This window comes from Danio rerio, chromosome 1, assembly GCF_049306965.1.
Source record: "Danio rerio strain Tuebingen ecotype United States chromosome 1, GRCz12tu, whole genome shotgun sequence".
Taxonomy (NCBI): Eukaryota; Metazoa; Chordata; class Actinopteri; order Cypriniformes; family Danionidae; genus Danio; species Danio rerio.
The window spans coordinates 50,182,676-50,207,958 of record NC_133176.1 but is presented as its reverse complement, the minus strand read 5'-3'; the positions used below and the strand labels follow the sequence as shown (position 1 = coordinate 50,207,958).

General features: G+C 36.2%; 1 protein-coding gene across 3 annotated transcripts in view; it reads left to right on the top strand.

Moving 5' to 3' along the window:
- pdxkb (pyridoxal (pyridoxine, vitamin B6) kinase b) overlaps positions 1-16,236 on the top strand; it is a 67,576-nt gene extending 51,340 nt beyond the window's left edge. Inside the window, exons 5-12 of one of the 3 annotated variants that reach the window (XM_073947703.1) lie at positions 2,288-2,371; positions 4,363-4,397; positions 4,488-4,573; positions 4,750-4,795; positions 5,900-6,011; positions 9,034-9,170; positions 9,278-9,344; positions 12,244-16,236. In XM_073947703.1, coding sequence (XP_073803804.1) covers positions 2,288-2,371; positions 4,363-4,397; positions 4,488-4,573; positions 4,750-4,795; positions 5,900-6,011; positions 9,034-9,170; positions 9,278-9,344; positions 12,244-12,356 — 680 coding nt within the window. In that variant the 3' untranslated portion in view covers positions 12,357-16,236. The remainder of the gene's footprint in view (positions 1-2,287; positions 2,372-4,362; positions 4,398-4,487; positions 4,574-4,749; positions 4,796-5,899; positions 6,012-9,033; positions 9,171-9,277; positions 9,345-12,243) is intronic. The other 2 variants (XM_073947709.1, NM_001145586.1) reach the window with 2 other exon arrangements.
- The last annotated feature ends 9,047 nt before the right edge of the window (positions 16,237-25,283 follow it).

The following is a 25,283-nucleotide window of genomic DNA, read 5'->3' as shown; positions in this document are numbered from 1 at the left end:
GAATTGGGTAGGCTAAACTGTCCGTAGTGAGTGAGTGTGTATGGGTGTTTTCCAGAGATAGATTGCAGCTGGAAGGGCATCCGCTGCATAAAACGGGCTGGATAAGTTGGCGGTTCAATCCGCTGTGGCGATTCTGGATTAATAAAGGGACTAAGCTGAAAAGGAAATGAATGAATGAAAGTTTATTTATAAACTAATTTCAAGAGGAGCACACACTTATGATTGATAGCAGCTGGTTCTGGTTAGCTAACACACGATCCACCAATCAGAGGATTCCTAAATCACTATAAATAACCAGAGCATCTTACCCTCGCCATCTTCGTCTTGAAGAATTCCCCCCTTCCACCTCTACTCCTCCACTTTCCTTATCAGGGCAGCACAGAGGCCCAATGGTTAGCATCATTGCCTAAAACTGAAATGTGCGCAGATCTAGAAAATCTTGAAGGCAGATGCTCGATCAAAAACAAACATTTGTAGCTTTCAAAAAATCTTTAATGTCACATTACACATTACAGACTTTTTGAGAGCTAAAGTGGCAGTGTGCCGATTTTCTTTGGATCTTTAGCATCGTTGCCTTTCTGTGCCTTTCGTTGGCTTTTCTGTGTTGTATGTTCTCCCCGTGTTTGCGTGGGTTTTCCACGGGCGCTCCGGTTTCCTTCGACAGACCAAAACATGTAGCATAAATAAATTGACATTAAATTATCATCATAGCCAAGCAATGAATTCAGCTAACTATCTCCATAGCTAATACATTATTACACTTACCACCATCAAGCAGGGGAGTTCCCGAGACCTACCTAGACTCAGACTCCCCTCTCGCCCTGCAATGAGAGGGAGCCCCGGGCTCGAGGATCTCACGAGCTCAGGGCTCTCTCCCTGGACAGCATGCCAAACATGCTTTATAATCAATCATCTGCAAGGGCGAACTCTTGAATTTTCTCTTAATAAAATAATTTATGCAGGGTTGTCAGGTATACAGTGTATATACCCAGTTGTGTTTCACATGTATTTTCCCTTTTTTTTGCAGTAATATGTAATTGTTACAATGGTGTCCATCTTATCTGGGTTGTTATACAAGTCTTACGTCTAAAAATCTATTTAAAAGTCCTGATAAAGTCCAAAAAATTATCTTTTAGTACAAGTTTTCAGTTTGAAGTTTTCCAGTACAAATATCTGTGCACCCTAAAGTCAAAAGACATCAATTTGAGATGCGAAAAAAAAGATTGTTTATTTTAGAAATTTGATATCATATGAGCTCATACCTTAAACAAGAGCATTCATTTATTCATTTTCCTTATCTTAGTCCTTGCTTTACCAGGGGTCGCCACAGCGGAATGAACCGCCAACTATTCCAGCACACACACACACACACACACACACACACACACGCTCATACACTACGGCCAATTTAGTTAATCCAATTAACCCAACCTATAGCGCATGTCTTTGGACTGTGAGGGAAACCGGAGCACCTGGAAAAGCACCGCAACACGGGGAGAACATGCAAACTCCATACAGAAACACAGAATGACCCAGCCGGGGCTTGAACCAGTGACTTTCTTGCTGTGAGGCGACAGTGCTAACCACTGAGCCACCGTGGCACAGTGTTATCAGAAGGTTTAGTAAGATATTGCCATATTTTCGCTAACTTGTGATGTTTTTTTTTTTGTTAAGTGCTGCTAATAAAACTCAACATGTTCTACGTTGACATTTAGAGGACATGTTAATCCTAAAAAAATGATTTAATTGGTCTATAAAAGTTTTCAATTCATGTTAAGTTTTCTAGAGAGCTTTTACAATGTAGATTGTCATAGAAGCTTAACATAGAAATATCTTGTATTTACAGTCGTAAAACTTGCAGAAACACTGTTATGGATAACCAAAATCATGTAACTGGAAAGGTTTTGTTAAAAAACGTTTTTTATTTAAGCAAATTGACTAATATTTCTCATTTTCATTTAAAGTATAAACTAAAAGAAAATGATAGGCTTTTACTAAAAGGTTGAAACTAATAAAAGGGTGGCATGGTGGCTCAATGGTTAGCACTGAAACTTTGTGTAAAAACTACTATTTCAGGAATGCTTAAACAAACCTGTACCCGTTTTGATGCTCTCAGGCTGAATGAGAATAACCTGAGTATGACCCTCTTGCTTGTGTTGACTGGTCAGTTTTTCTACTTAGGCCAGGAAGAGCATTTTGACCTGGGACAAATGGAGTCAAGCATCAGAAGTTGCCAGCAGGAAAACAAATTGTGTTGATAAAAGCTCTTTTCTCTCTGTTGCTGCAGGTTACAATAGAGATACATCATTCCTGGAGATGGTTGCTGATATTGTACAAGAGCTGAAGAGGGCCAATCCTAACCTCGTATATGGTGAGTGTTTTACTCTCTTTCGTTATCAGTGAACAGAAATGCCACATAGATATAGAAAGTACATTATACACACGTAGTTTTCACAGGTTTTTAAATGGTTCCCAAATTTGGCATCTGTAGTTTAGTTTTAATCACCCTGTGTTAATGCGCATTTTGAAGTATTGGCTTGAGGTGGTTCTGAAATTGGTCGAAAAAGGTTTTATGCGAATAATTGCAGATCGAAATATATTTGCTGAATAATCTCTGACATAGCGAACATTATACCGGAATGACCAATCAGCTGTCTCCATTATGCTTGCCTTGTTTACTGCTGGTTACTAGGTTACCAATACTGCAATCAGCTGCACTAACAACTTGAATTAAATGCACCAAATTTGCATTTGAGGTTTTTTTTTCTATTATTGTAAACTTTGAAAAGATTTGCCTTACCTTAAGATGAAAATCCGGTCGGAAAAAGACAAATGCAATTAATTATTTTATTCCGCAAAGATGCATTAAATTGATCCACAAAATGACTAATATATATATATATATATATATATATATATATATATATATATATATATATATATATATATATATATATATAATGTTAATTTATTTATTTTGACATATTTCTTAACTCTTCTGACCTTGAAACATTTGTACTTTGTTATGTAAAAATGAATGTAAGGGGTAACTTTTGTCCTTAGCCACTTATAATGCATACATAATGTTACATTTCAATTATATGAGAGTTTTTCATCTTCAATTTAAATACTGTATATGTATATACAGTCAAACCTCTGGCAAATTCTGACTTAAAGTTACTTTAACATAAGATTCATTAACGCTTCATCAAATATTAACATTTTCGAGTGGCCCAGCCAGAGTCCTGACATAAATCCAATTGAGAATCTGAGGAGGGAACTAAAGATCAGGGTGACGGCAAGGAGACCTTCCATCTAAAAGGGTTGGAGCTCATCGCCAGGGCCAGACGCAATCTGCGGATGTTTTTTGCTATTTCTACAGAGAATTCTAGTAAAAATCTGCAGATTTCTGCGGAATTATTTTGGTAGTATCATAACTAAAACCTTAATATGTGAAATAAAAAATAATACATTTGTAACTTTTATTCATTGTTTAAAATGCAAACCCAATTAGATTTACTTTATTTGGTAAACAAAGCAGGTCTCTCATACATCTACTAAAAGATCTAATAAATCAGATGAACATTTTCATATTAGTCAATAATATGACTGTAAATAATTTAAAAACTAAATAAATATATATCTAAAGACATTTACTCAAGTAAATAAACTGAATTAATGATGGGCTAAAAATCTGCGGAAAATCTGTGGAATTCTGCGCTCGCAGATTCTGTCTGGGCCTACTCATCACTAAAGACGAATGAGCAAAAATAACAGTGTAGACAAGTAAAACAAGACATTATAGACATTATAGCAAGCATTTGATTGCTGTAATAGGAAATAAACCCTTCTCTATTCTATATTGAGAAGGATATGAAGAGTTTTGGACAAGCCACTTTTATTAAAATATAAACATTTTTTTCCTCACAATGTTGCATCATGTACATCGTCTTATTGTCTTTTTGGAAAAACCTGTGTCATTTCCAGTCAAAAAAAACCTTGCTGGTTGATTAAAAGTAATATATATGTATATATAAATTATCCAGCACAAGCATGACATTAATATTAATGAACACCAAATGAGCACATTAGAATAATTTCTGACAGATCTGGTGATGCTAAGGGAAAAATGATGCCGAAAACAAAGCTTTACTTGTTAATTTGAATTAATTTTATATTTATTTTCAATAGCAAGCGTTTTTACACTATTAAAGCTTTATTATTCCTAACATAAATAAATGTAGCCCTGCTGAGCTAAAGAGACTTTTCTCTGAAACAGTGAAGTAGTTTGAACAGTTCAGGACTGTACGTTAACACTTGCAGATTAAAGTGTAACTAGCTTTCTTCTGTTCTTCTTGTCAGTTTGTGACCCTGTCTTAGGTGATCATGGGTCAATGGTAAGCTCTCCTTCATTTTTTCCCTCTTATTTCTTCCTTCAGCATTCGGAATGAGATTTTAATATAGCTTTACCCATTGTCCTCTTGCAGTATGTTCCTCAGAATCTCCATCCCGTGTACAAGAATAAAGTGGTCCCGGTGGCCGACATCATCACACCCAACCAGTTTGAGGCCGAGTGAGTAGAAAAGCTCTTGTGATTGGATGATTCAGTGCTGCAAATGTCAAACCGCTGGCTTTTGCTGATAGATGAGTGGTACTGGAGTGCCATCTGGTGGTCAGCTGAGGTTGTACGTGCAAATCATTTTATATATTTTTTCTAGACATTTTCTGAACTCTTTGTGTTCTTTGTAGGCTGCTGACAGGGAAGAATATTAGCACAGAGAAAGATGCTGTTGAGGTGAGATTGAATGCATGAATGAGGAATGACTCTGAAAGTCGGTTTATAGAAAGGACGGAAGCAGAAAAGAAATTGTGAATACAAATTATACACAAATCCTTTTCATTTTAATGTTGGATATCATGTTATATAATTATTTTTTACATAATTTTTTATCATTTGCTGTTATTAACATTAAGAATAATGTTTTCAAACTATTTTTATGAAATTAATATTAAATATAAATAGCCATATTAATGCTATAAAATGTTATTTGATTGTAGTAATATTATTTTAATAATAAAATTAATTTTCAAACTTTAGATTTTTTTTTATTATGTATTATTTAACAATCATGTATTTATAACATATATATATATATAAACAATTGGTATTTTGAATCATCACTAATAGTACAAATTTCTATTGTTATCATTACTATCGTTACCGTTATAAATAAAAGTTTTCATTTATTCATTCATTTTCTTTTCGGCTTAGTCCCTTAATTATTAGGGGTCGCCACAGCGGAATGAACCGCCAACCTATCCGGCATATGTTTTATGCAGCCGATGCCCTTCCAAGTTGCAACCCATCACTGGGAAACGACCATAAATTCTCATGAACATGGGGAGAACATGCTAACTCCACACAGACATGCCAACTGACCCAGCCAAGGCTCGAACCAGCGACCTTCTTGCTGTGAGGCGAGAGTGCTACCCACTGCGCCACCATGTCGCCAACTAATACAACTTTTTCAAAATATAAAATTAATACAATATTTTTTTATATAAAAAACTGCTTGTTGATCATGATGATATGATTATGAGGGTTATTATTATCATTTATTATATTAGTTGTAATATAAAACATAACAGTATTATTTCTAATAGTTCTGCACTACTATTATTCAGTATATCATGCTTTTAATTAATAATAATAGCAATAATAATGTTAATAATAATACTGACGTTTTGAATTTGTTTATTATTACTGTATCTAGTATGTGTTGTAGTAGTAGTAGTAATATGAATAATAATAAAAAAAATATATTTTTATCCATTTATTGCATATTAATATTAAGCAATTATTATTATTATTAACAAGAATAATAATGTTTGTGTTCAGGTGATGGATCTACTGCATAAAATGGGCCCAGACACTGTGGTCATTACCAGCTCTGACCTGCCACCTCGTCTCGGGGACAGATTCCTGGTGTCTCTCGGGAGTCAGCGCATCTGTAAGTGTGTGTGTGTGTGTGTGTGTGTGTGTGTGTGTGAGTGTGTGAGTGTGTGTGTGTGTGTGTTTTATATACTAGTGGTCACTTAAACCTGAATTCACACCAACTTGAGTGACTGTGGGGACCTAAATTGAGGTACACTGAAAAATACAGTTTGTATGAAAAATCTATGTATAGATTTTTCCAGGATAGTAAACCAGACATGTTTGTGTGTGTGTGTGTGTGTGTGTGTGTGTGCGTGCACTTGTTTATGTGATTTACAGGTTTGTGAGGACACAAATTTGTATACTGACATGGGTATGACCAAGCTGTACTCAATTAAGGTGGTTTATGAGGAAATGTCTTGTGTACTCGTAATTCAAAATTCTTAAATCATACATAACGTGGTGTTTGGCTGTCAAATCTTGCCACAGGTTTCCTCTGAAGGTTGGTTTAAGGTTAGGACCAGGGTAAGGCCATATAATAAGTGTTTTTCACAGTATAGAATACATTGCATCAATGAAGAGTCCTCGTAAACCATATATACAAATGTGTGTGTGTGTTTGTTGATGGGGTTTACAAAGACACAAATTTATACAACCCAGGGTCATTCTGAAAACATAGTCCCATGATCGTTTCTGGAGACTGCGAAATACGTCCCGGTTTGTAAATCTCTGCTAGAGGCCGCTGTGTGCGCTTTTTCACATCTCAAATCTAAAGCGCCGTTCGCGCCCCCGATGTTGTCACATAAACCCACCAGAGGCTGCTGTCTCACTGGCTGAATGATTGACTGGGCAACTGGCCAATCGGCTGACCCACCCTCCTCCTTACCTGAACCCAACAAATTTTACCGATTGACCCGCCCGCCCGCTTACTTCCCTGAACCCAACCAACAATTTACAAAAGCTGTCCAGAAAAAGAAAAGCCCTCATCTGATTTTTACTACGTTTTTGGATATTACCACATTCTCACCCTGTTATGAACTCGTTCACTTTATTTTTTGGATTCTGTTTTTGTCTTACCTGATTTTTGGAACCGCTCTTTCCTGGACTCAAACCCTGTCATCATGGTCAGCTCCTCTCTGCATCTCAAGTCCGCCGATGTACACGACGAGCCAATTGGACAAACTGGTTACAGCAGGAAAGCCCTCCACACGGAGGTAAGCAGTCAGCCGGTAAGGGTGAAAACGAACGGCGTCATACCGCCCCGTAGCGTTCCCTTAAAAAATGAAATGCAGCCATACCTACCTCAGGCTACATAATTCGCGGTCTCCAGAAACATCTACAGGACTATGATTTCAGAATGAGCCTGGTTTGAATTTATATAGTGACATAGGCATGACCTAGTTGTACTTTAGTTGTAAGGTGTACCTAGTTGTAAGGTGGTTTATGAGGACATGTCTTGTGTACTCGTAATTCAGAATTGTTAAAGGGCCATGAAACCCCCTCGTTTCAGCAGGGTGTTTTCACACCTCTACTTTGGAAAAAGTCAGAAAAGTGGGCGTTTCCAGCTCTGTTTAGGGGGGAGTGTCGGAGGAAGAAAAGTGGCTTGGTATGGGAGTGTCTATTTGGGCGCGCTGAATTTCAGAGTCAAAACACACACACACACACAGCGGACAATGTGACTGTGTTTACATGGACATCTGTAGTCGAATTATTTGCCAAATTATTAAATGGTGGACTTTAACTGCAGTTTGGCTCTTTCATTCAGGGAATTCATTAATGTCCCTCCCGACAAACGTGATATTTGATTCGAGGCGCTGCTGTAAGCGTGTATTTTTCATGCAATGTTTGATACCGCACGGCGAATGAGAGAAAAAAAAACTCAGCATTTCCTGGAAACTTAGATGCACACGGCAGGTAGTGTCAGAAAGCCGCGTGTGTTATTCCGGTCACAAAATCCAACACGAGGTTATAGTTTGGTTGTAACTGTTAGTGCTAACTATTGCACTCGGTGCAATAGTTTGTTTGATACGAATAAAATACGAACTGAATAAACAAAGAGCACTGGTCGCTCACTTACCAAATCTGTAGAGACAGGACAATCACCAGCAACTAGAGCCGCGTCTTTATTTAGAGGAGACTACAATCTGGATCTCAGCGTTTGCAGATGAGAACAGCTCTCAGGTAAACAATAAACCTCCTTAGACACGTAAGTTATTGTTGTCGAGCGTCGCGTACACTGTTAATCCACACGTGACTCTGAGCTCTCACAGAGAGAAAATGAAAACGAAACTTAACTGCAGCAAACTATAAAAGCAACACTTCACGCTTGTTTTGCCAACACAACGTGGCGTCTCTGTCGTCTAAACACTGTGACAGTAATGAATATTAATGAAGTTTCACAATAGAGCGCGCTGATTGGGTTGAACCAAGCCTTACTCATGCATTAATGCAACACACTGTAAGACGTAATAAGACTCACTCTGGCACAGACGCCCAGTCTGCACGCTAGAATACAACGCTATTATGTCATGACCGTGACGCAGCTTCAAAAATTTGTTTCAAACAGGAAGTACAAATTTGCTTGAAATAACGCAAAAACAACCAATTTACACTTTTTAGTGAAATATAGGTGTCCTAATAGTGTTTTTAGCAGTGTGAGACACATATACGACTGTCAGCAGCTCAAAAAATGTGTTTTGGTGTTTCGTGACCCTTTAAATCATAGTCAACGGGTGTTTTGGCTTTCAAATCTTGCCACAGGTTTCCTGTGAAGGTTGGGGTTAGGGTAAGGTCGTATAATAAAGGGGTTTTCATGGAATAAAATACATTGCATTGTATTGCATTGTTATGAATTTAAAAGTGTGTCAAACAGCTGAACAGTGAAAGACGATTCACTGTGTGGAGATTTCAACAGATGGCAGAATTCACTGGTATCAGAGCTTATTTTAATGCATATGAATTCAAATGTTTTCTGTTCATTGCTTCGAACCACCCGTGTGGTGTTGTGTAGCTTGGGGGTGAGAGATGTGTACTAATTAATACATGATAAACCGATGCACTGAACACAGAGATGAATGCATGGACTCCTGTTTCTGCAGTGATGCCGGACGGGACGAGGACGACCCAGCGGATCCGGATAGAGGTGCCGAAAGTGGATGCGGTTTTCGTGGGCACTGGTGATCTATTTGCTGCTATGCTGTTGGCCTGGACTCATCATTACCCAACAGACCTGAAGGTACAGTGCATTACGGCATCAGGCCACAAATGCATCACAGTGATCATGCAGCACTGGAGGAAAATGCTGATCAGCTGCTTTTCTTACTGCTCTTCTTTCTTTTGCAGACGGCATGTGAGAAGACCTTCTCCGTTATGCATCACGTCATTCAGAGGACTATATCTTATGCTCACGGTAATCCACACATATTATGTATACAGTACAGCTATGGATAATATTAAGAGAACACTTGAAAATGCACTAGATCAGTGGTTCTCAAACTGTGGTACGTGTACCAGTAGTGGTACGCAGGCTTCCTTCTAGTGGTACGCGGAGGAAAGAAATATGTCATGTACATGCTACACACATTTCAAAATTTACCAAAAATGATGTATATAATATGCCATATATGACATATAGCTTATATTTCTGAGGTAATCTGCCACGTTTTTTGTAACTGTGTAGAGTTATAGCTGGTTTACTGGGCTTACTTCGCTACTGTATTTCAATACTGCTCATTTTGGTGGTACTTGGAGAGACAAATTTTTTCTGTGGTGATACTTGATGAAAAAAGTCTGAGATCCGCTGCTCTAGATTTATAATTTATAGTTATGTTTTTAAGTAAAGTTATGATTTTGTTTTATTCTGTAAACTACTGATAACATTCATTTTAAATCTAAAATAAAAATGTTGTTATTTCAAGCATTTTATGTAATAAAATATCAAGTACTTAAGAAATAAATACCATATAGACAGCATAAACGAGTAAACCCCTCACAGATCTATATATATATAATTGTATTCCATTATTTTCTATATTTGTGTATATACATTAGATTAGTCATTACCAAAACTAAAGCTAATCTAACAAAAATAAATGTATTTAATTAATAAATTAAAATGTAAAATAAAACATTAATTGTATTAAATACAATCTTAATAAACAGAACTAATCCAAATTAAATTTTAAATATAAGCATATAATGTATATATATTTTTTGCAATAACTCATTTGAATTAAACGTGTAATCTTTCTATTCCTACATATGTTCGGTGAACAATCTCTTATTTTAAAGCATACAACTGAATTTAACTGCATTTAATAAAATTGTTTAAATGCATCAGTAATAATATATTCACCAAGAAATGCATACGATATTCCTATTTATAGAGGTATATTATACCACCATTTCGTGGTATAACATGCCATATAGTGTCATTAAATTCTGACTTAATTCATTGTTTCTTAAGCATGTTCAAACACTTTGATTAATGAAACTTTATTTAGCTGAAAAATACAATTATTCTCCAAAAGATATTTGTATATTATATTTTGAATTACATTTCTGAATTGATTAATCCAGAACTATTTTTTACAGTATTTAAGGCAAGTAAATTATAAGAAACTTACATAAATTACATAACAATTTCAAGTAATCCCTTACTTTACTTTTTTCAGATTAGTAATCTAATTGCGATAACTAGTTACTTTGTAACTAATTACACCCAACACTGACTGTCAACAAAACACGGTTATTTTATTGGCATATGTTTTTTTATAAGTCTTTCAAAATTAATTATTAAAAAGCATTTTCGGGGGCTAAAAACTCCATAGCGTACGAGTGTGAACGATTGTGTGTGGATGTTTCCCAGAGATGGGTTGCGGCTGGAAGTGCATCTGCTGCGTAAAAACATGCTGGATAAGTTGGTGGTTCATTCCACTGTGGCGACCCCGGATTTACAAAGGGACTAAGCCAAAAAGAAAATAAATGAATGAATGAATGAAAGCATTTTCGTTTTCGTCGAAATTTTCGGTTTTATCCCAAAATGCGGATTTTGGTGCTCCTTACACCACAGGTGTCAAACTCAGTTCCAAAAGGGCCGCAGCTCTGCACAGTTTAGTTCCAACCCTAATTAAACACACCTGATCAAACTAATTGAGTCATTCAGGCTTGTTTAAAACCTACAGGTAAGTGTGTTGGAGCAGGGTTGGAACTAAACTGTGCAGGGCTTCGGCCCTTTTGGAACTGAGTTTGACACCCCTGCCTTACACTATGGGGCCTATCATACACCTGGTGCAATAATGCACAAGACGTGTTTCGGCGTGATTTGTTGCTATTTTCAGACAAGCACAACCCTAATTTTCCTGTTTTGCGCCACGTTGTTTATTTAGTAAATCCATTTGCACCACTTTGTGGACTCATGGGCCTAGAGGTGTGTTAAGGCTCATTGTGGGCGTGTTACTATTTTGAGGAACTGAAAAAGACTGCACCATTGACCATATAAAAGCAGGTCTAAAGTCCAGCACAGAGACACATTGCTTAATACACATAGGATGTACAGCATTACTCAAAAATCTTTACAAATGAAAACAATTAAAGGATTAAAATGTTATGAAAATATTTTTTTACATTAATATAAAAACCACTGCCATCACTTTGGGGGGCTTTTTCAGTTCATTCATTACAATATGCAGTTATATAATGTTATTATTAGCAGTATTGTTTATTATATGCATATTAATATTTGTTTTAATAAAAACTAGTCTAGATTTGTCATCCTGTCGGGTTTTGGAGATGTCTGGATCACCATATGGGGCATAAGAACAGGACGTGTGGAGTTAAATATAACTCAATTTTTTAAACCACACTTCATTATTATTGTTTATTTATTCATTTGCTGGAAATTAGAACTGAATTTAGAAATAGTTTTGAAACAAATCTTTGCACTTAACAAACAAAATTAAATATGAAGGCTAATAGATGTCTTCAGTGGAGTGCGTACAACACCGTTTCCTTATCCACGAAAGTAAAGGAGTAAAAGTAAAGAGAAAGTAAAGAGGCTGAATGAAGGAGGCTCATTCTTTATCCTCTCACTGCAGATGGTTTGTTTAGCTGCTTTCTCGCTAGTGAAGTGTTCAGTTTTTCCACTTACAAAGTTTGCCATCTAGTTTTCCATCTAAATAGTAAATTGTTCACCAAAAAACTAGCAATGTGAGCTAACAAAATCATACGGTTAGTTTTAATTTCATTTGTGCTTTCAATGAACAAGCACATCCCACTGAAACGTTTTGGTTTTTCTGTTATGTATTCAGAGATGGCAGGTCCTGGCAGAAGACCCAGTCCTTCCCAGCTGGAGTTGCGGATGGTCCAGAGTAAAGCGGACATAGAGGATCCAGCCATAGTGATGGAGGCTACCGTTCTATAGAGCCGCCCCCACGCGCGTGCACCTCTCATCCACATCTCACCCTCCGCTCACAACTGCACAATGTATAGATGTTGTACATTTTGATATGTAATGTGACATTGCCTTAGAATCTCAGCCAGAGCACAAGGGTTCCACTTCAAGAGATTCAGCAGGGTCCAAACGAGCGCTCGAGAGCCAAGAGACGACGGCCAAAAGAGGAGGATCAGCCTCGCTCTCGTTCACACTCTTTTGTGCATCTTCACCATCTCTATCTCTCTCTCTGTTTCTCTCGAAGCTCCTCAAGAGGTCCGGTTTGTCCTGCACGTAAAGCCCAGTCACTGACAGGTCCAGAGCAGGTCAGTTACGCACCTAAACTGCCATTGATCTAGTGTGGACCAATTTACAAAAAAAACAAAACAATGGTGTGATGCTTTCTATATGCGAGTCAGAGCTGTTCAGTTGAGAGTCAAACAAAAACTGTCAAGAAATGCCTGGGTCATATTTCAATCCAAAATCAAAAGGAGAAGTTTGATTATTGCAGAGAATGGATGTTGTTAGGATTATTAGCTTAGTGCATTCATGTTAGCAAATACTTAAAGTCAATTCTATCATCATTTACTCGCCCTTGACTTGCTCCAAACTAGTGTGAGTGTTTTTGTTCTGCTGAACACAAAAAGAAGATATTTTGAAGAATGTTGGAAACCTGTAACCATCGACTTCCATAGTATTTGTTTTTCCTACTATGTGTGTCAGTGGTTACCGGTTTCCAATTCTTCAAAATATCTCAACGGTGTGTAAATGATGAGAGAATTTTCTTTTTTGGGTGAACTGTACCTTTAAGGGTCTATGCATAGGGTTTATTGCTGTGCTTAACATGTTTCTGTCATGTTGTTGTATGTTTGGCACTGTATTAGCAAGCGTAAAAAGATTTTTTTTTTTTGGCCAAAAATATAACATGCCAGAAACATATTGGTAACTGCAATAAACATCCAATCATAGATGTATTTACTTGCTTAAATCCAAACAGTAGGTGTTTTAATTGACCCATGCTCATTTTGAAAACGTACCCCTGTATACATTTCTGGAGAGCACCAAATACATCCCAGGAGGTATATTTTTTGGCAGTTTTGTTTTTTGTTTTTGTTGTGTACGCTTTTTGAGATCTCAGACTTCTCTCATGAGTGCCATTTGCGCCTGCTGTTCTTTTTTAAATCCACCAGAGGCCACTGTCGACTGACGGAACCATCCTCCTATTTTCTTAAGCCCAACCATTAATTTTTTCAAAAGCACAGATTGATCCGCCCACCCACTTTCCTAAACCCACCTGACAGTGTTATGAAAAGCAATGCAGAAAAATAAAAGCCCTCGCCTGATTTTTTTTTACCACGTTTTCTGATTTTACCACGTTCTCACCCTGTTATTTACTTGTTTATTATATTTTTTTGCCTTTTGTTTTACCTGCTTTCTGGAACCATTCTTTGCCAAACACGAACTCCATTTTCATGATAAACTCCTCTCTGTGTCTCAAATCCGTTGATGTATATGGCGAGCTACTGAGCAAACTGGTATTGGCGGAAAAGCCGTCCACACAGAGGTTAGCGGTCAGCTGGTAGCGCAAAAAAGGAACGTTGTCATCCTGCCCTGTAGTGTTCGTTTTAAAGATGAAATGCTGCCATTTGTACCTCTGGCTACATAAATCGCACTCTCCAGAAATGTTTACGGGGGTACATTTTCTGAATGAGCCTATATTGGTTATAATGTGCTAGGCAGTGCATTTCTTTAAGAGACCACTTGAAAATTCTCAGTTTCTCTGCTTTTTCAATTCATTGTTTTTTTTTGAGTAAAACATACTTTTTGTTTTATTCTGTAAAGTACTGATAACATTTTAAAATACAAATGTTTATAATATTATTAGATACATATAATATTATTATATACAAATGTTACACATATTATATTACAGGTTTAACATAGGGATTAAATGAAGAGTTCAAATGCAAGTGCCATATCATTTTTCTCAATCTCCTACGTTTATGTTCAGATATTTCACTTTAAATGCAGTGAAAATACCCTCTTTTTTGCCCTAAAAGTGAAACACACAAGAACCAGAGAAAAAACGCTCATTTTAGAAGACAAATTCAGATGGAACTTGAATTAATCTTAAAGGTCCCGTGAATTGCTTTGAATTATCCATTTGTTTTCAATTTATTTTATTAGTGTTTTTTTTCCCCTCGAGTCAGAGTAATTTGATTTTTAGTATCTACTAATATTGAAACCAGATCCGATACTTCTATAATTTAAAAAAAGAATAAAGGTGAGGGAAAAACACATTCAGGATGTTCCTTATTTATTTAATTCATCTTATTTTAACATTCAACATCTCTGTTAACAAACAGAGCACTTCTGTGAGGTAGCTTGAATCAAGTAATAAATAACAAATTCTTCACTTTTGGACTCTACTGCAACGATAATTATTTTTAAAAATCGAATATAAAAACAAATAACACCTCAACTTAAAATACCCAGCAGGCAATTCTAACTTCACATATCTCACAGTTTGCTATGGCAATGTTGTCATCATCAACTTTCAGACCACAGACATTTTCGCGCCTTCCGCTTCAAGCTTCTTCCGTATTCTACTTTGCCGGCGTTTAATCAAGCTTCTCTGCAACAAGGTCTAGAGGTCTAACTCTGTGCCACCACATAACTATAGATGTGTTCAAAAATAATGAGAATATATATTGTATATAGATACATACAAATTCGAGTCTTGATTTGGAGATAACGTCCGATTCCGATCGAGTCTGAGACCGCGTGATCGGGCCCGATTTCCGACCACATGATCGGATCTGGACATCCCTAATCTAAACCAAAACACAAAGAGTGGGCAAGACATAGTGTAGCTCCTCCCCTATAAAAAAAAAAAAACAGCCAATTGTTTTTTGTTTTTATCACAGCTCTGGCAGTGAGAGTGCTTGAGCTCAAGCGCATTGAAAGAAAAGCAAATGAGAATCGTCTTGAAGGGGGCGAGGCATGTCAGATACTAGAGAGCATTTGATTGGTCAAAATTTAATGAGCTGACGTGACTAAAATCGTTGATTCATTTAGGCGGAAGTGACAAACTACAAGCTTTATATCAATTTTATACCTTCTAAACGTGAATTTTCTCTGCATTTTATAACACATTAGCTAATAGATATCTTAAAAACTAACAATACTGATACTAACATCTAAAAAACTTTATTTTAATTTCACGGGACCTTTAAATCTAGATTTGTTTTCCATACAGCTCATTTTCTTCATGCAAAATGTCTTTCAGTTTCGAGGTTTACCCAGAAAGCTTGATCTTTTGCTCACCGCAGATCTTGCTATCTGGAAAGCAAATTGTTGGGGCCGACCTGAAAAACTGAGCAAGTTTGCTAGATGTGTATGACAGACCCAAAGCACTCACTTGTGTCTCCAATCTGTGTATTTTATTGTTCATCCTATTTTAATGGAAGAGATGAACTGCTGTATTGTGTGACCTCTTGTTGCTGTTTTTTGGTGAGATGTACTGTAATCATTCTCGGCCTTGCTCGTCGTGTGTATGGTTTGATTCTCTTTCCGTTGAGTTCGTGTGCATCGAGCCACTTTTAGCATTTCACTTTTGTGTTCATTGTTTGTTGCTCAGTGTAAACTAACATCATCATCTCGTTTGCTTTGAACTGATTGTATTTGCATCGATAATCTACTTGTTTGTACAAGCAGAAGAGACTTTAAAAAGTAGTGTCGACTTTTTATTTGATAGTATTTTCATATCTGAAAAGGACTTGTGTGAGGTCTGAGGGGAACTTGTTAAGATGCCTCCTTGGTTACAATGCTGTGAAAGATAATAATAAAAGGCAGATGAGTTCTATCTATATATATTTATTCAGACCTGTTTTCCTTTATTTATTTCCAAGGAGATCCATTCAGGCAGCATGTTTGGATTCGTGTCTGAGCCATTCTTCATTACAGTCTGCAGGTTTTTGTGGGTGTCATTGTTGGATTCATTTTAAATGAATAATCCTCACATTTCTCTTCACGCTTTAATCATTTTTTGAGTTGCATTTGACTTTTAAACACTCAAAAGTCATGAGTGGATCTCCTGAAAACATATCCATATCATATCACATGCACAATCAGGTAAATACAAATAAAGAAAACATACTCAAGAAGCATTTTAAATGGATTATTAAGCATGCAGTGGTATATTTGATGCATATGCTGTCCACTTTTCATTCAGTTTTGGTTAACGGTTTAGTCTCTTTGTTGTTGTTTTATGATTTTGGTATTTCTGTCTGCCTATACAGATTCATCATTTTTGTATGATTATTATTATTATTATTTTATTATTATAGTTACAATAATTAGTTTTGATAAATTTTATTAATATGAGTATTTTATTAATATGAGTAATGAGTTAATATTTATTTAATTTGGGCGACACGGTGGTTCAGTGGTTAGCACTGTTGCCTCACAGCAATAATGTCAATGATTTGAGTCCCAGCTGACCCGTGTTGTTTGATAAGTTGGCGGTTTATTCCGCTATGGTGAGCCCTGATAAATGAAGGGACTAAGCTGAAGGAAAATGAATGAATTTATTTAATTTCTTGCAAGAAAAATGATTTGTTTTTATTAATAACAGCATATTATAGCAAACGATGTATTACAACGAACCGTGCATAAGTGGCTATTTAAATAAGCAGAAATTGTTGCAAATTTTTTTTTAAAACACACCATCATGTATAAGTATTTGATCAAGTAACTTTTTTTAAGTTTGCCGTTATATAAAAAATATGTGGGAGCTTTAAAAATTGACAAGATTTTGCTTTTAATGCCTACTAAAAATAAAATTATTCTTCAATTTAGTCTCTAACAATTATTCTTCAATTTAGACTCTAACAGGACTTTTTAGGTTTTTTAGGTTTTCTCCACTGAATAAAACTAGTCATTGTTCCTGTTTTTTTCTAAAATAATAAGAGAAAAATCACAATCCAGAGAAAATGTCATCATTGAAATAGATAAACTTTTAGTTCTGGGGGGGGGACTCAAAATTGTTAGACACAAACATGCTGGCACAGAAAAAAATCTGAACCTTAAGTTAAAAATCTTGCATTTCTCAGAATTGTATGTTACAATTCTTACACTTCTGACTTCTTGCAATTCTGTTCATATCTCAGTTCTAACAAGGGCGTAGATTAGCTCTTGACATTGGTGGGGACATACATCCCTAGAGTATCCCTAAATAAACACTTAATAATACAAATAACAATCACGTCCCATGCTGCAAAAGTCAATTTACAGGATTTTAATGCACTCGAGCTTTGAGGAGGTATGAATGTAGAGAAATTTAGAGAGGTGTGTGACGCAATTGAACTGTTTTATCTTGATTATTGTTTTTCATAATCATGGAGACCAATATCGAAAGCGAATGTGTTGGTTAATACTATTACGATAAACTTGTAGCGAACTTGACTTTGTGCACGTGTAGGTTATTAAGGGTGATGGAGCATTATTTATTGAAGTTGATTAAATTATTGGTAGGGACATTTCAGGATTTGGTGGATATTGGTCCGCTCTGTGCTTGCCAATTCTACGCCCTTTAGTTCAAACTTTTCCCCTCAGAATTGTGAAACTTCTCATTCATTCTGGGGTAAAATATGACTCAGCCATGTTCTTGACAGGGTGAGATTCACCCCTCTTCATCACACGCTTTAATCACATCTCAAGATTTTTGACTTATTTTACTAGGCAAAATCAAAAAGACGGCCATGTGCAGGACTGATCAGGGGTCAGCATTGCTCTGAGGCTCTGTGCTTCAGTTTGTCTTCTTCTGTCTAATTAGTATGTTGTTGTACGTGTGTGAATGACTAAAGGATGGTTCTACTGTGCGAGCATTTGTGTTTCTGATATGAGGGTGTGACGGGTTAAACTGGGAAGAGAAAACCTAAATAAGATTAGGGCTTTTCACACTGTGTCAAACACAAGATCATCGTCGACCTCTACTTTTAACACGAATACAATAGGGTTTCACTCGGCAAACAGCAACCGACAGCCAATCAATCATGCGCGTCAAATTCTCGCGGTAACGAGCGTTATAAATGAACGGTCCTTTTAACGTCTGAAGAAAACGATGTAAAATTGTGACAGAAAACACTGGAATAAAGAAGATACAGTTTCATACTCCGAAAAGCCAATGGAGGAAAACGTGTATAACAGTGGACAGTAATATGAGGTAAAGGCGGGAAGCTGCAATCGCATAAGTAATTCAAACTGACAAGTCTTTAAGGGATAGTTCACCCAAAATGTAAATGTACTCAAGTGGTTCCAAACCTTTATGAGTTTTACTGATCTGTTGAACACAAAAGTCAATACTTGTTTTTAAATGTTGTAAACTGGTTACCATTGTCATCCAGTTGATTCTTCTAAATGTGACCCAGGACTACAAAACCAGTCATAAGTGTCAATTTACATTTATTTGAAATTTAATTTGAGATGCATCATCTGAAAGCTGAATAAATAAGCTTTCTTTTTAAGAATTAAAAGGTGCTTAGCAATGCTAATTTCTAATTAAATATCAAGTTTTGATATATTTATGGGTGACGCAGTGGCGCAGTAGGTAGTGCTGTCACCTCACAGCAAGAAGGTCGCTGAGTCGCAGGCTCGATCCTCGACTCAGTTGGCGTTTCTGTGTGGAGTTTGCATGTTCTCCCTGCATTCGCGTGGGTTTCCTGCTCCGGTTTCCCCCTCAGTCCAAAGACATGTGGTACAGGTGAATTGGGTAGGCTAAATTGTCCGTAGTGTGTGTGTGTGTGTGTGTGAGAATGTGTGTGTGGATGTTTCCCAGAGATGGGTTGCTGCTGGAAGGACATCCGCTGCATAAAAATGTGCTGGATAAGTTGGCGATTCATTCCGCTATGGCGAACCCAGATTAATAAAGGGACTAAGCCGACATGAATGAATAAATGATATACTTACTGTATGAATAATATTCGAATAAGTTGAATTTGGCTATTGCAAAAAAAATTCTCCAGTGCAACATAAGATTGGTTTTGTAGTCCAGGGTCACACATATCTTCTTTTGTGTTTATCAAAACACACCTGTTTTCAAACAGGTTTGAAAAAAATGTAAAAAAAATTATGACAGATTTTGTTTTGGGAGAACTATGCTTTTAACTCTTGGAAAATGTGTTATTATAAGTTGTAAGATGACAAAAAATGTTTTTTACTACCTAGCAAAACATAATATTCCCCTTATGTTCCCAAATGGTTTCTGGTTGGTTCCCAGTTTATTTTTTAAAAACCAAAAATGGAGACTTTGTAACATACAAACCAACCTACCCAGAGTGTTGCATCCTTAATCCGGTTTTCAAGAAATGTTCTCCTTACCTTGAGGGACTTTCAAGAAAACATTCAAGGCTGCATTCTCGGAGTAATTTTATAATGACATAAACAGCTAAATAATTAGCATTCAATCAATTGCATTTACTCCACAGATATGCAAACCCAGGGTTTAGAAAATGTCCATTTATGAGCATCACGGTTTATTTATTAACTTTGCGTAAATTATGACCAGTGTTAAACATAACGCAAGATAACCCAGTTTCACTAATAACCATGCTATATTAGGACGATAACAAGTGTAAAAAAGCCCTCTTGTGAATGCTAACAGCCTGTTAGCAAACCGTCTCTGTCAACTGTACTGCTACCATTTGCTCTCAGCATTACTACACTGGTTTAGTTTAGGGCAAAATGGCCACTTTTGCCTGAAGATGCCTTGGTGAACAGCTGACCTTATTCTCATGCATGCTAACTAGTTTTAAAGATGTCAACAACGAGAGCACGCGTGTTTACTGCTAATGGAAGAGCGAGTGTTTCCTAAAACAAGAAACCCTCATTAAAAAGGAGCAAAAATAAAAGTAAGGAAGATGCGTCCCGCTCTCGTGGGCAGCCAAATATTTTGACTGTTATCGCAGTGACGTCTAGTGCATTCCCTGAGGGAAGTGTGGTCGAGAACTTTTAGGATGAACTACATTTTTGTTTGTTCTGTACACATAATGTTTGTAAATTGTATATTGCTCTGTGGAAATTACGTGTTGTCTGTTGTAAGACTGTGGATCAGAAATGACCAAATGATGCTGGGCTCCTACTATGGCAAGCTGTTTTAACATTTAATCATTAAGTGTGCTCTAAAGAAATGACTGAAAATCTACAGTAACGTACTGGCAATTTTGGTAGCCAAGACTTTGATTGTGCTGTATTTTTACATTACAATTGTAATTATTTATGTACAGTACACTTGTCAATTTAGTCTTGCTGGCAACCAAAATTGCCAGTAAGTTATTGTAAATTTTACAGTGCTTTTTTTAGTGTATATACTATCTATTCTCACACGTATTCTTAAGCTACTAGTGCTTATTCTTTAGATACTGGTAACTATTTAAAAGATAGTTTTTTTGTCAATAGGTGCTATTACTTATTTATTCAATACTGGTATATAATTAATAAAATAGTTATCTTGTACCAAGTACTGAAACAAAATTTGATAGTAGTATCAAACAAATAGTTATTCCTATGTAATAAATAAGACATCTAACAAATATGGAGTAGTCTCTTTTTCAAAGAGTAACCATCAGTACGTATTAAAGGGACAGTTTACCTTAAAATGAAAATTTTGTCATCATTTATGACAATAATTGAGTCAATTAGTCACAATTCACTCACCCTCCAGCAGTTCCAAACATTTGTGATTTCCTCTCTTCTGTTGAACACAAAAGAAGATGTTTTAAAGAATGTTGGAAACCTTTAAGTATTAGCAATGAATACTAAGTTGCATCTCAAAATAAGAGCTAGAGCCATGCAAATCCATACTTGATTATAGATGAATTGCTGAAACGGCTTGCCATATTATTTAGCCCATGAACAAAAAGTGATCTTTAGAAAACTGGATCCCTTATAGTTTTGAATCTGATAAGTGTAATACAGAGGCCATATGATAGCCGTTCTATCAGTTGGACCTGTAGCTCATCACTCATGTCATTTCCTGTGGTTCACTGAGTTTTGTACTATTAGCTGCCTTCCATTACGAGGCATTGAATGCCTTAAAACATGTACAAAAGCATTTCAGGCCTGCTAGTGCTCAGTTAGCCGCCACTTCCATAGCTCTGACTCGAGAAGTGAGTGTAGGTTTTATATCTGTAGGTTTTTTAAATGTCATTTTTGTTGAATTTCACTTCCTGAGGTGCGAGACGGTGTTTTCCGAGGCTGTTTAGGAAATGATGGAATTTGACGGAAATGATTCATTGTGTCTTGGTCTCTCAGTGTGAATCACGATTCATCTGTAAAATGAGTGTTTTAAAAAAAACACTGTGCTTGCTGTAATGTACTCTTGTCCTCAACAGTACTATCTGATAGAAGAGTCCACGGCAAGAGTACACGAGAATACACTTGAAAAGAGTGTCTTTCTCTCAGAACGCCAAATATGAATTTCAGTGACATCATCATAACGTGCAGTTTATGGCATATGTTGCCGGATCAACAATCGGAGGCATCGTTCAAACTTCTCTCTGTAAATATGTCTGTTCTAATAGTGACGCGTCAGTGCTTCACCGTTCATTTTAAAGCCCTCTCTGTTGACATGGTTGGTATCAGAAAACATTTTTATTTGTTCGTTTTATTGATTTTTTTTCTTTTATTTTCAGTTATGAATGGGGTCAGAAAAGACAATAAAAATAAATGTTTGGTAAAGTTTTTAGTGCTTTGTTTTCATATTCTCAATATTTTATAATATGTAACAATAAAGATTGTAGTGTACAAATCCACATTTATAATGTATGTATGTTATAATGCAATAAAGAAAAACAAAGTATTATATTAAATGCTGTTTTGTGTTTTTATGTGGGGTTTTGAGGGAAGAAAGAGGTCTTCACATTAAGACTGTGTACTTTGTGTCCCACCAGTGCCGATATACAGCCATTCTGCACTGGATTCATGTGATATTGCGTTTAAAAAAGTTTGACGGCATAATTGTGTTAATAAAAAAGAAAATCAAACACGGAGAGTCTCAAAAACCCTTTTGTAAAAAGAACTATACTTTCTTCCGCCATTGATACACTTTTGCAGCAGAAACTGTTGCTTCTTCACAAAGGTCACTTTAGAGCTAGTATTTGAATGATTCTCTAGCGTAATGTCTAAAGATATGACAAAACAGATGATTTTGCTCTCAATTTAAGGTTGAACGGCATGAAATGCCATCAGTCTACAGAGATTTCCAGTATGTCTCTTTTGCAATTGGTATTTCACATATATTAACTCCGAAATAGCCAAAGCAAAGCAAACACTAGCAGATTGATATAGTATAAATACAGCACTACAACATACAAAAGAGAGAGAGATCATATTTTAGAATGATTTAATTAGCTATAATTTGAAATTTGCGCTGAGTTTTTCTCCCCTAAGCACTCATCATGTGGTCCATCTTGTGGTGGAACGTCAACCGTCTTTACTCTGCTCAATTACAGGCTGATGGCCGCCAATGTGCTGAATCTCTGAAATTATAAATATTTTAAATAGGCACTGTCCTTATAAATAAACTGCATAGTTGCAATCTAAACAACTACATTCTGGATTTAAAAAAGCCTCAAAAGTACATCATGTTGTCCAACAGCAGCAATATTTGTCAAACTGTGAGTTTATTGATCTGCTGTCACTCTGTGTGGGCGGAGTAATACAAAGGGGTGAGGAGGCTGTAGGAGTGCTGTTATTGCAGAACATCGCATGGCTATCAGCCAATCATCATTGTAGGCTTCAACTGTTATCGGTGCATTTAAAAAAAAAAAGGGTACATATTTACAAATTCGATATAAAGTTTAATAATTTTGCAGCTTTAATGCTGTTTAAATGTTTCTTATTTGAATTAATTCATATCAATATATAGGACATATTATATTTGTATTATAATTCATAGTTTTATTATCAGTGATGGAAAGAGTACTGAAAAATCATACGCAAGTAAAAGTATCATTACTTGTCTAAAAATGTAGTGCAAATAGAGTAAAAGTATCTGTTGTAAATATCACCGGAAGTATGAGTAAAAAGACCTTTTAAAAGTACTTGTGAGTAGTGAGTTACTGTGAAAAGTTGATGCGTTTACATGCAGTTTGTGCAGGGATGTGTAAACGTAATATTCTGTAGTGCATTAAGTGATTTTCCTATATTCGTTCATTCCTTCCAACCTCCCTTCCATTGTTTGTTAGTTCCTTCCTTCGTTCCTCCCTTCATTCATTCGTTTGTTCCTATTTTTATTCCTTCCTTTACTTCCTTCCTTAATTTGTTTAGTCCTTCCTCGAATCCTTCCGTCATTTGTTTGGTCGTTCCTTCGTTCCCTTCATTCGTTTGATCACTCTTTCATTCACATTTTTATTTCTTCCTTCATTTTGTCCTTTTCATTCATTCATTTATTCATTCGTTCCTTCCTTCCTTACGAAGTTTGTTCAGTCCTTCCTTGAATCCTTCTTTTCTTTTGTTCCTCCCTTCATTCGTTCGTGAATTAATTTATTTGTTCATTTATATATTTGTTCCTTCCTTCTTTAGGTCCTTTGTTCATTCATTTGTTCCTCCCTTCCTTTTTTCCTTAGTTTGTTCAGTCCTTCCTTGAATCCTTCCTTCCTTTATTCGTTTGGTCCTTCCTTCGTTCCTCCTTTCATTTGTTCGACCATTCATTCATTCCTTCATTTATTTATTTGTTCTTTCCTTCCTTCTTTCTTTAGTTTGTTCAGTCCTTCCTTGAATCTTTCCTTCCTTCATTCGTGTGGTCTTTCCTTCGTTCCTCCCTTCATTCGTGTGTTCATTCATTCATTCATATTTTTGTTCCTTCGTTCGTTAGGTCCTTTGTTCATTTATTCATTCATTCCTTCCTTACTTCCTTAGTTTGTTCAGTCCTTTCTTGAATCCTTCCCTTCTTCATTTGATCCTTCCTTCCTTGATTACTTCGCTCCTTCCTTTCTTCAGCCCTTCCTTCCATTCTTCATTCGTTCCATTTAGTGGTTGTTTGAGGCTGTTTGGTGATTTCAGTCATCATACAGTCGACATCCTTCAGTTTCTCATCGATGACATGCAGTCTATAAACAGTCTCTTGGTTTTAGACATCTTTTTGGACATTATTAATGCTTCCAAAAGGTTTGCTGCCTATGTATTGAGGTAGTTCAGTATGATGCGATTTACTTTCTATATGTGATTTCATTGGACAGGAATCGCAGGACTGATTTTTCTACTTTAGCTAATCACCATAGACAAGATAGAATTGTAGTAGTGACTGCAGGTTGAAGGAAAATAATGGAGTAAAAGTGTTGATACAGCACTAAAAATGTACTCAAGGGACAGTAAAAGTACACATATTTTAAAAACGACTTGATATATTATAATTCCTGAGGAAAAACTACTCAATTAAAGTAATTTGAGTATTTGTAATTAGTTATTTTACACCACTGTTGATTATTAAACCTCCGTAGGCTGATATTGTAGTTCAGATTCTTTTTAAATTTTGCATATTAAACGAAATGCTTCGGATGTTTTCAAACACTATATATATTTAATATTATCTCATGGTATATATTCATAATTAATAACGAGTAATTTTCATAATTTCATAACTTCGGCAACTGTATCGCTTGTTGTGCTGCATCAAGCAAATCCTTGCTACATCCAGCATCTTTGCCTCTTTTCCCAATATGAATTTAATTCTAAAGAAGACTTATTGAAAGTCTAAAACACTCACAAATGTATTTAATTCCCCAGATCGACTGTATTGATTAGTTCGGCGTCTTCCAGCAGTCTGACGAGGCGGAAAGAGGAGCGGTGGAACCACACAGCGCCATTGTTTCCAGTCGAAGAGCGAAGGCAATCGGACAGGAAGTCCCATGGCTAGAT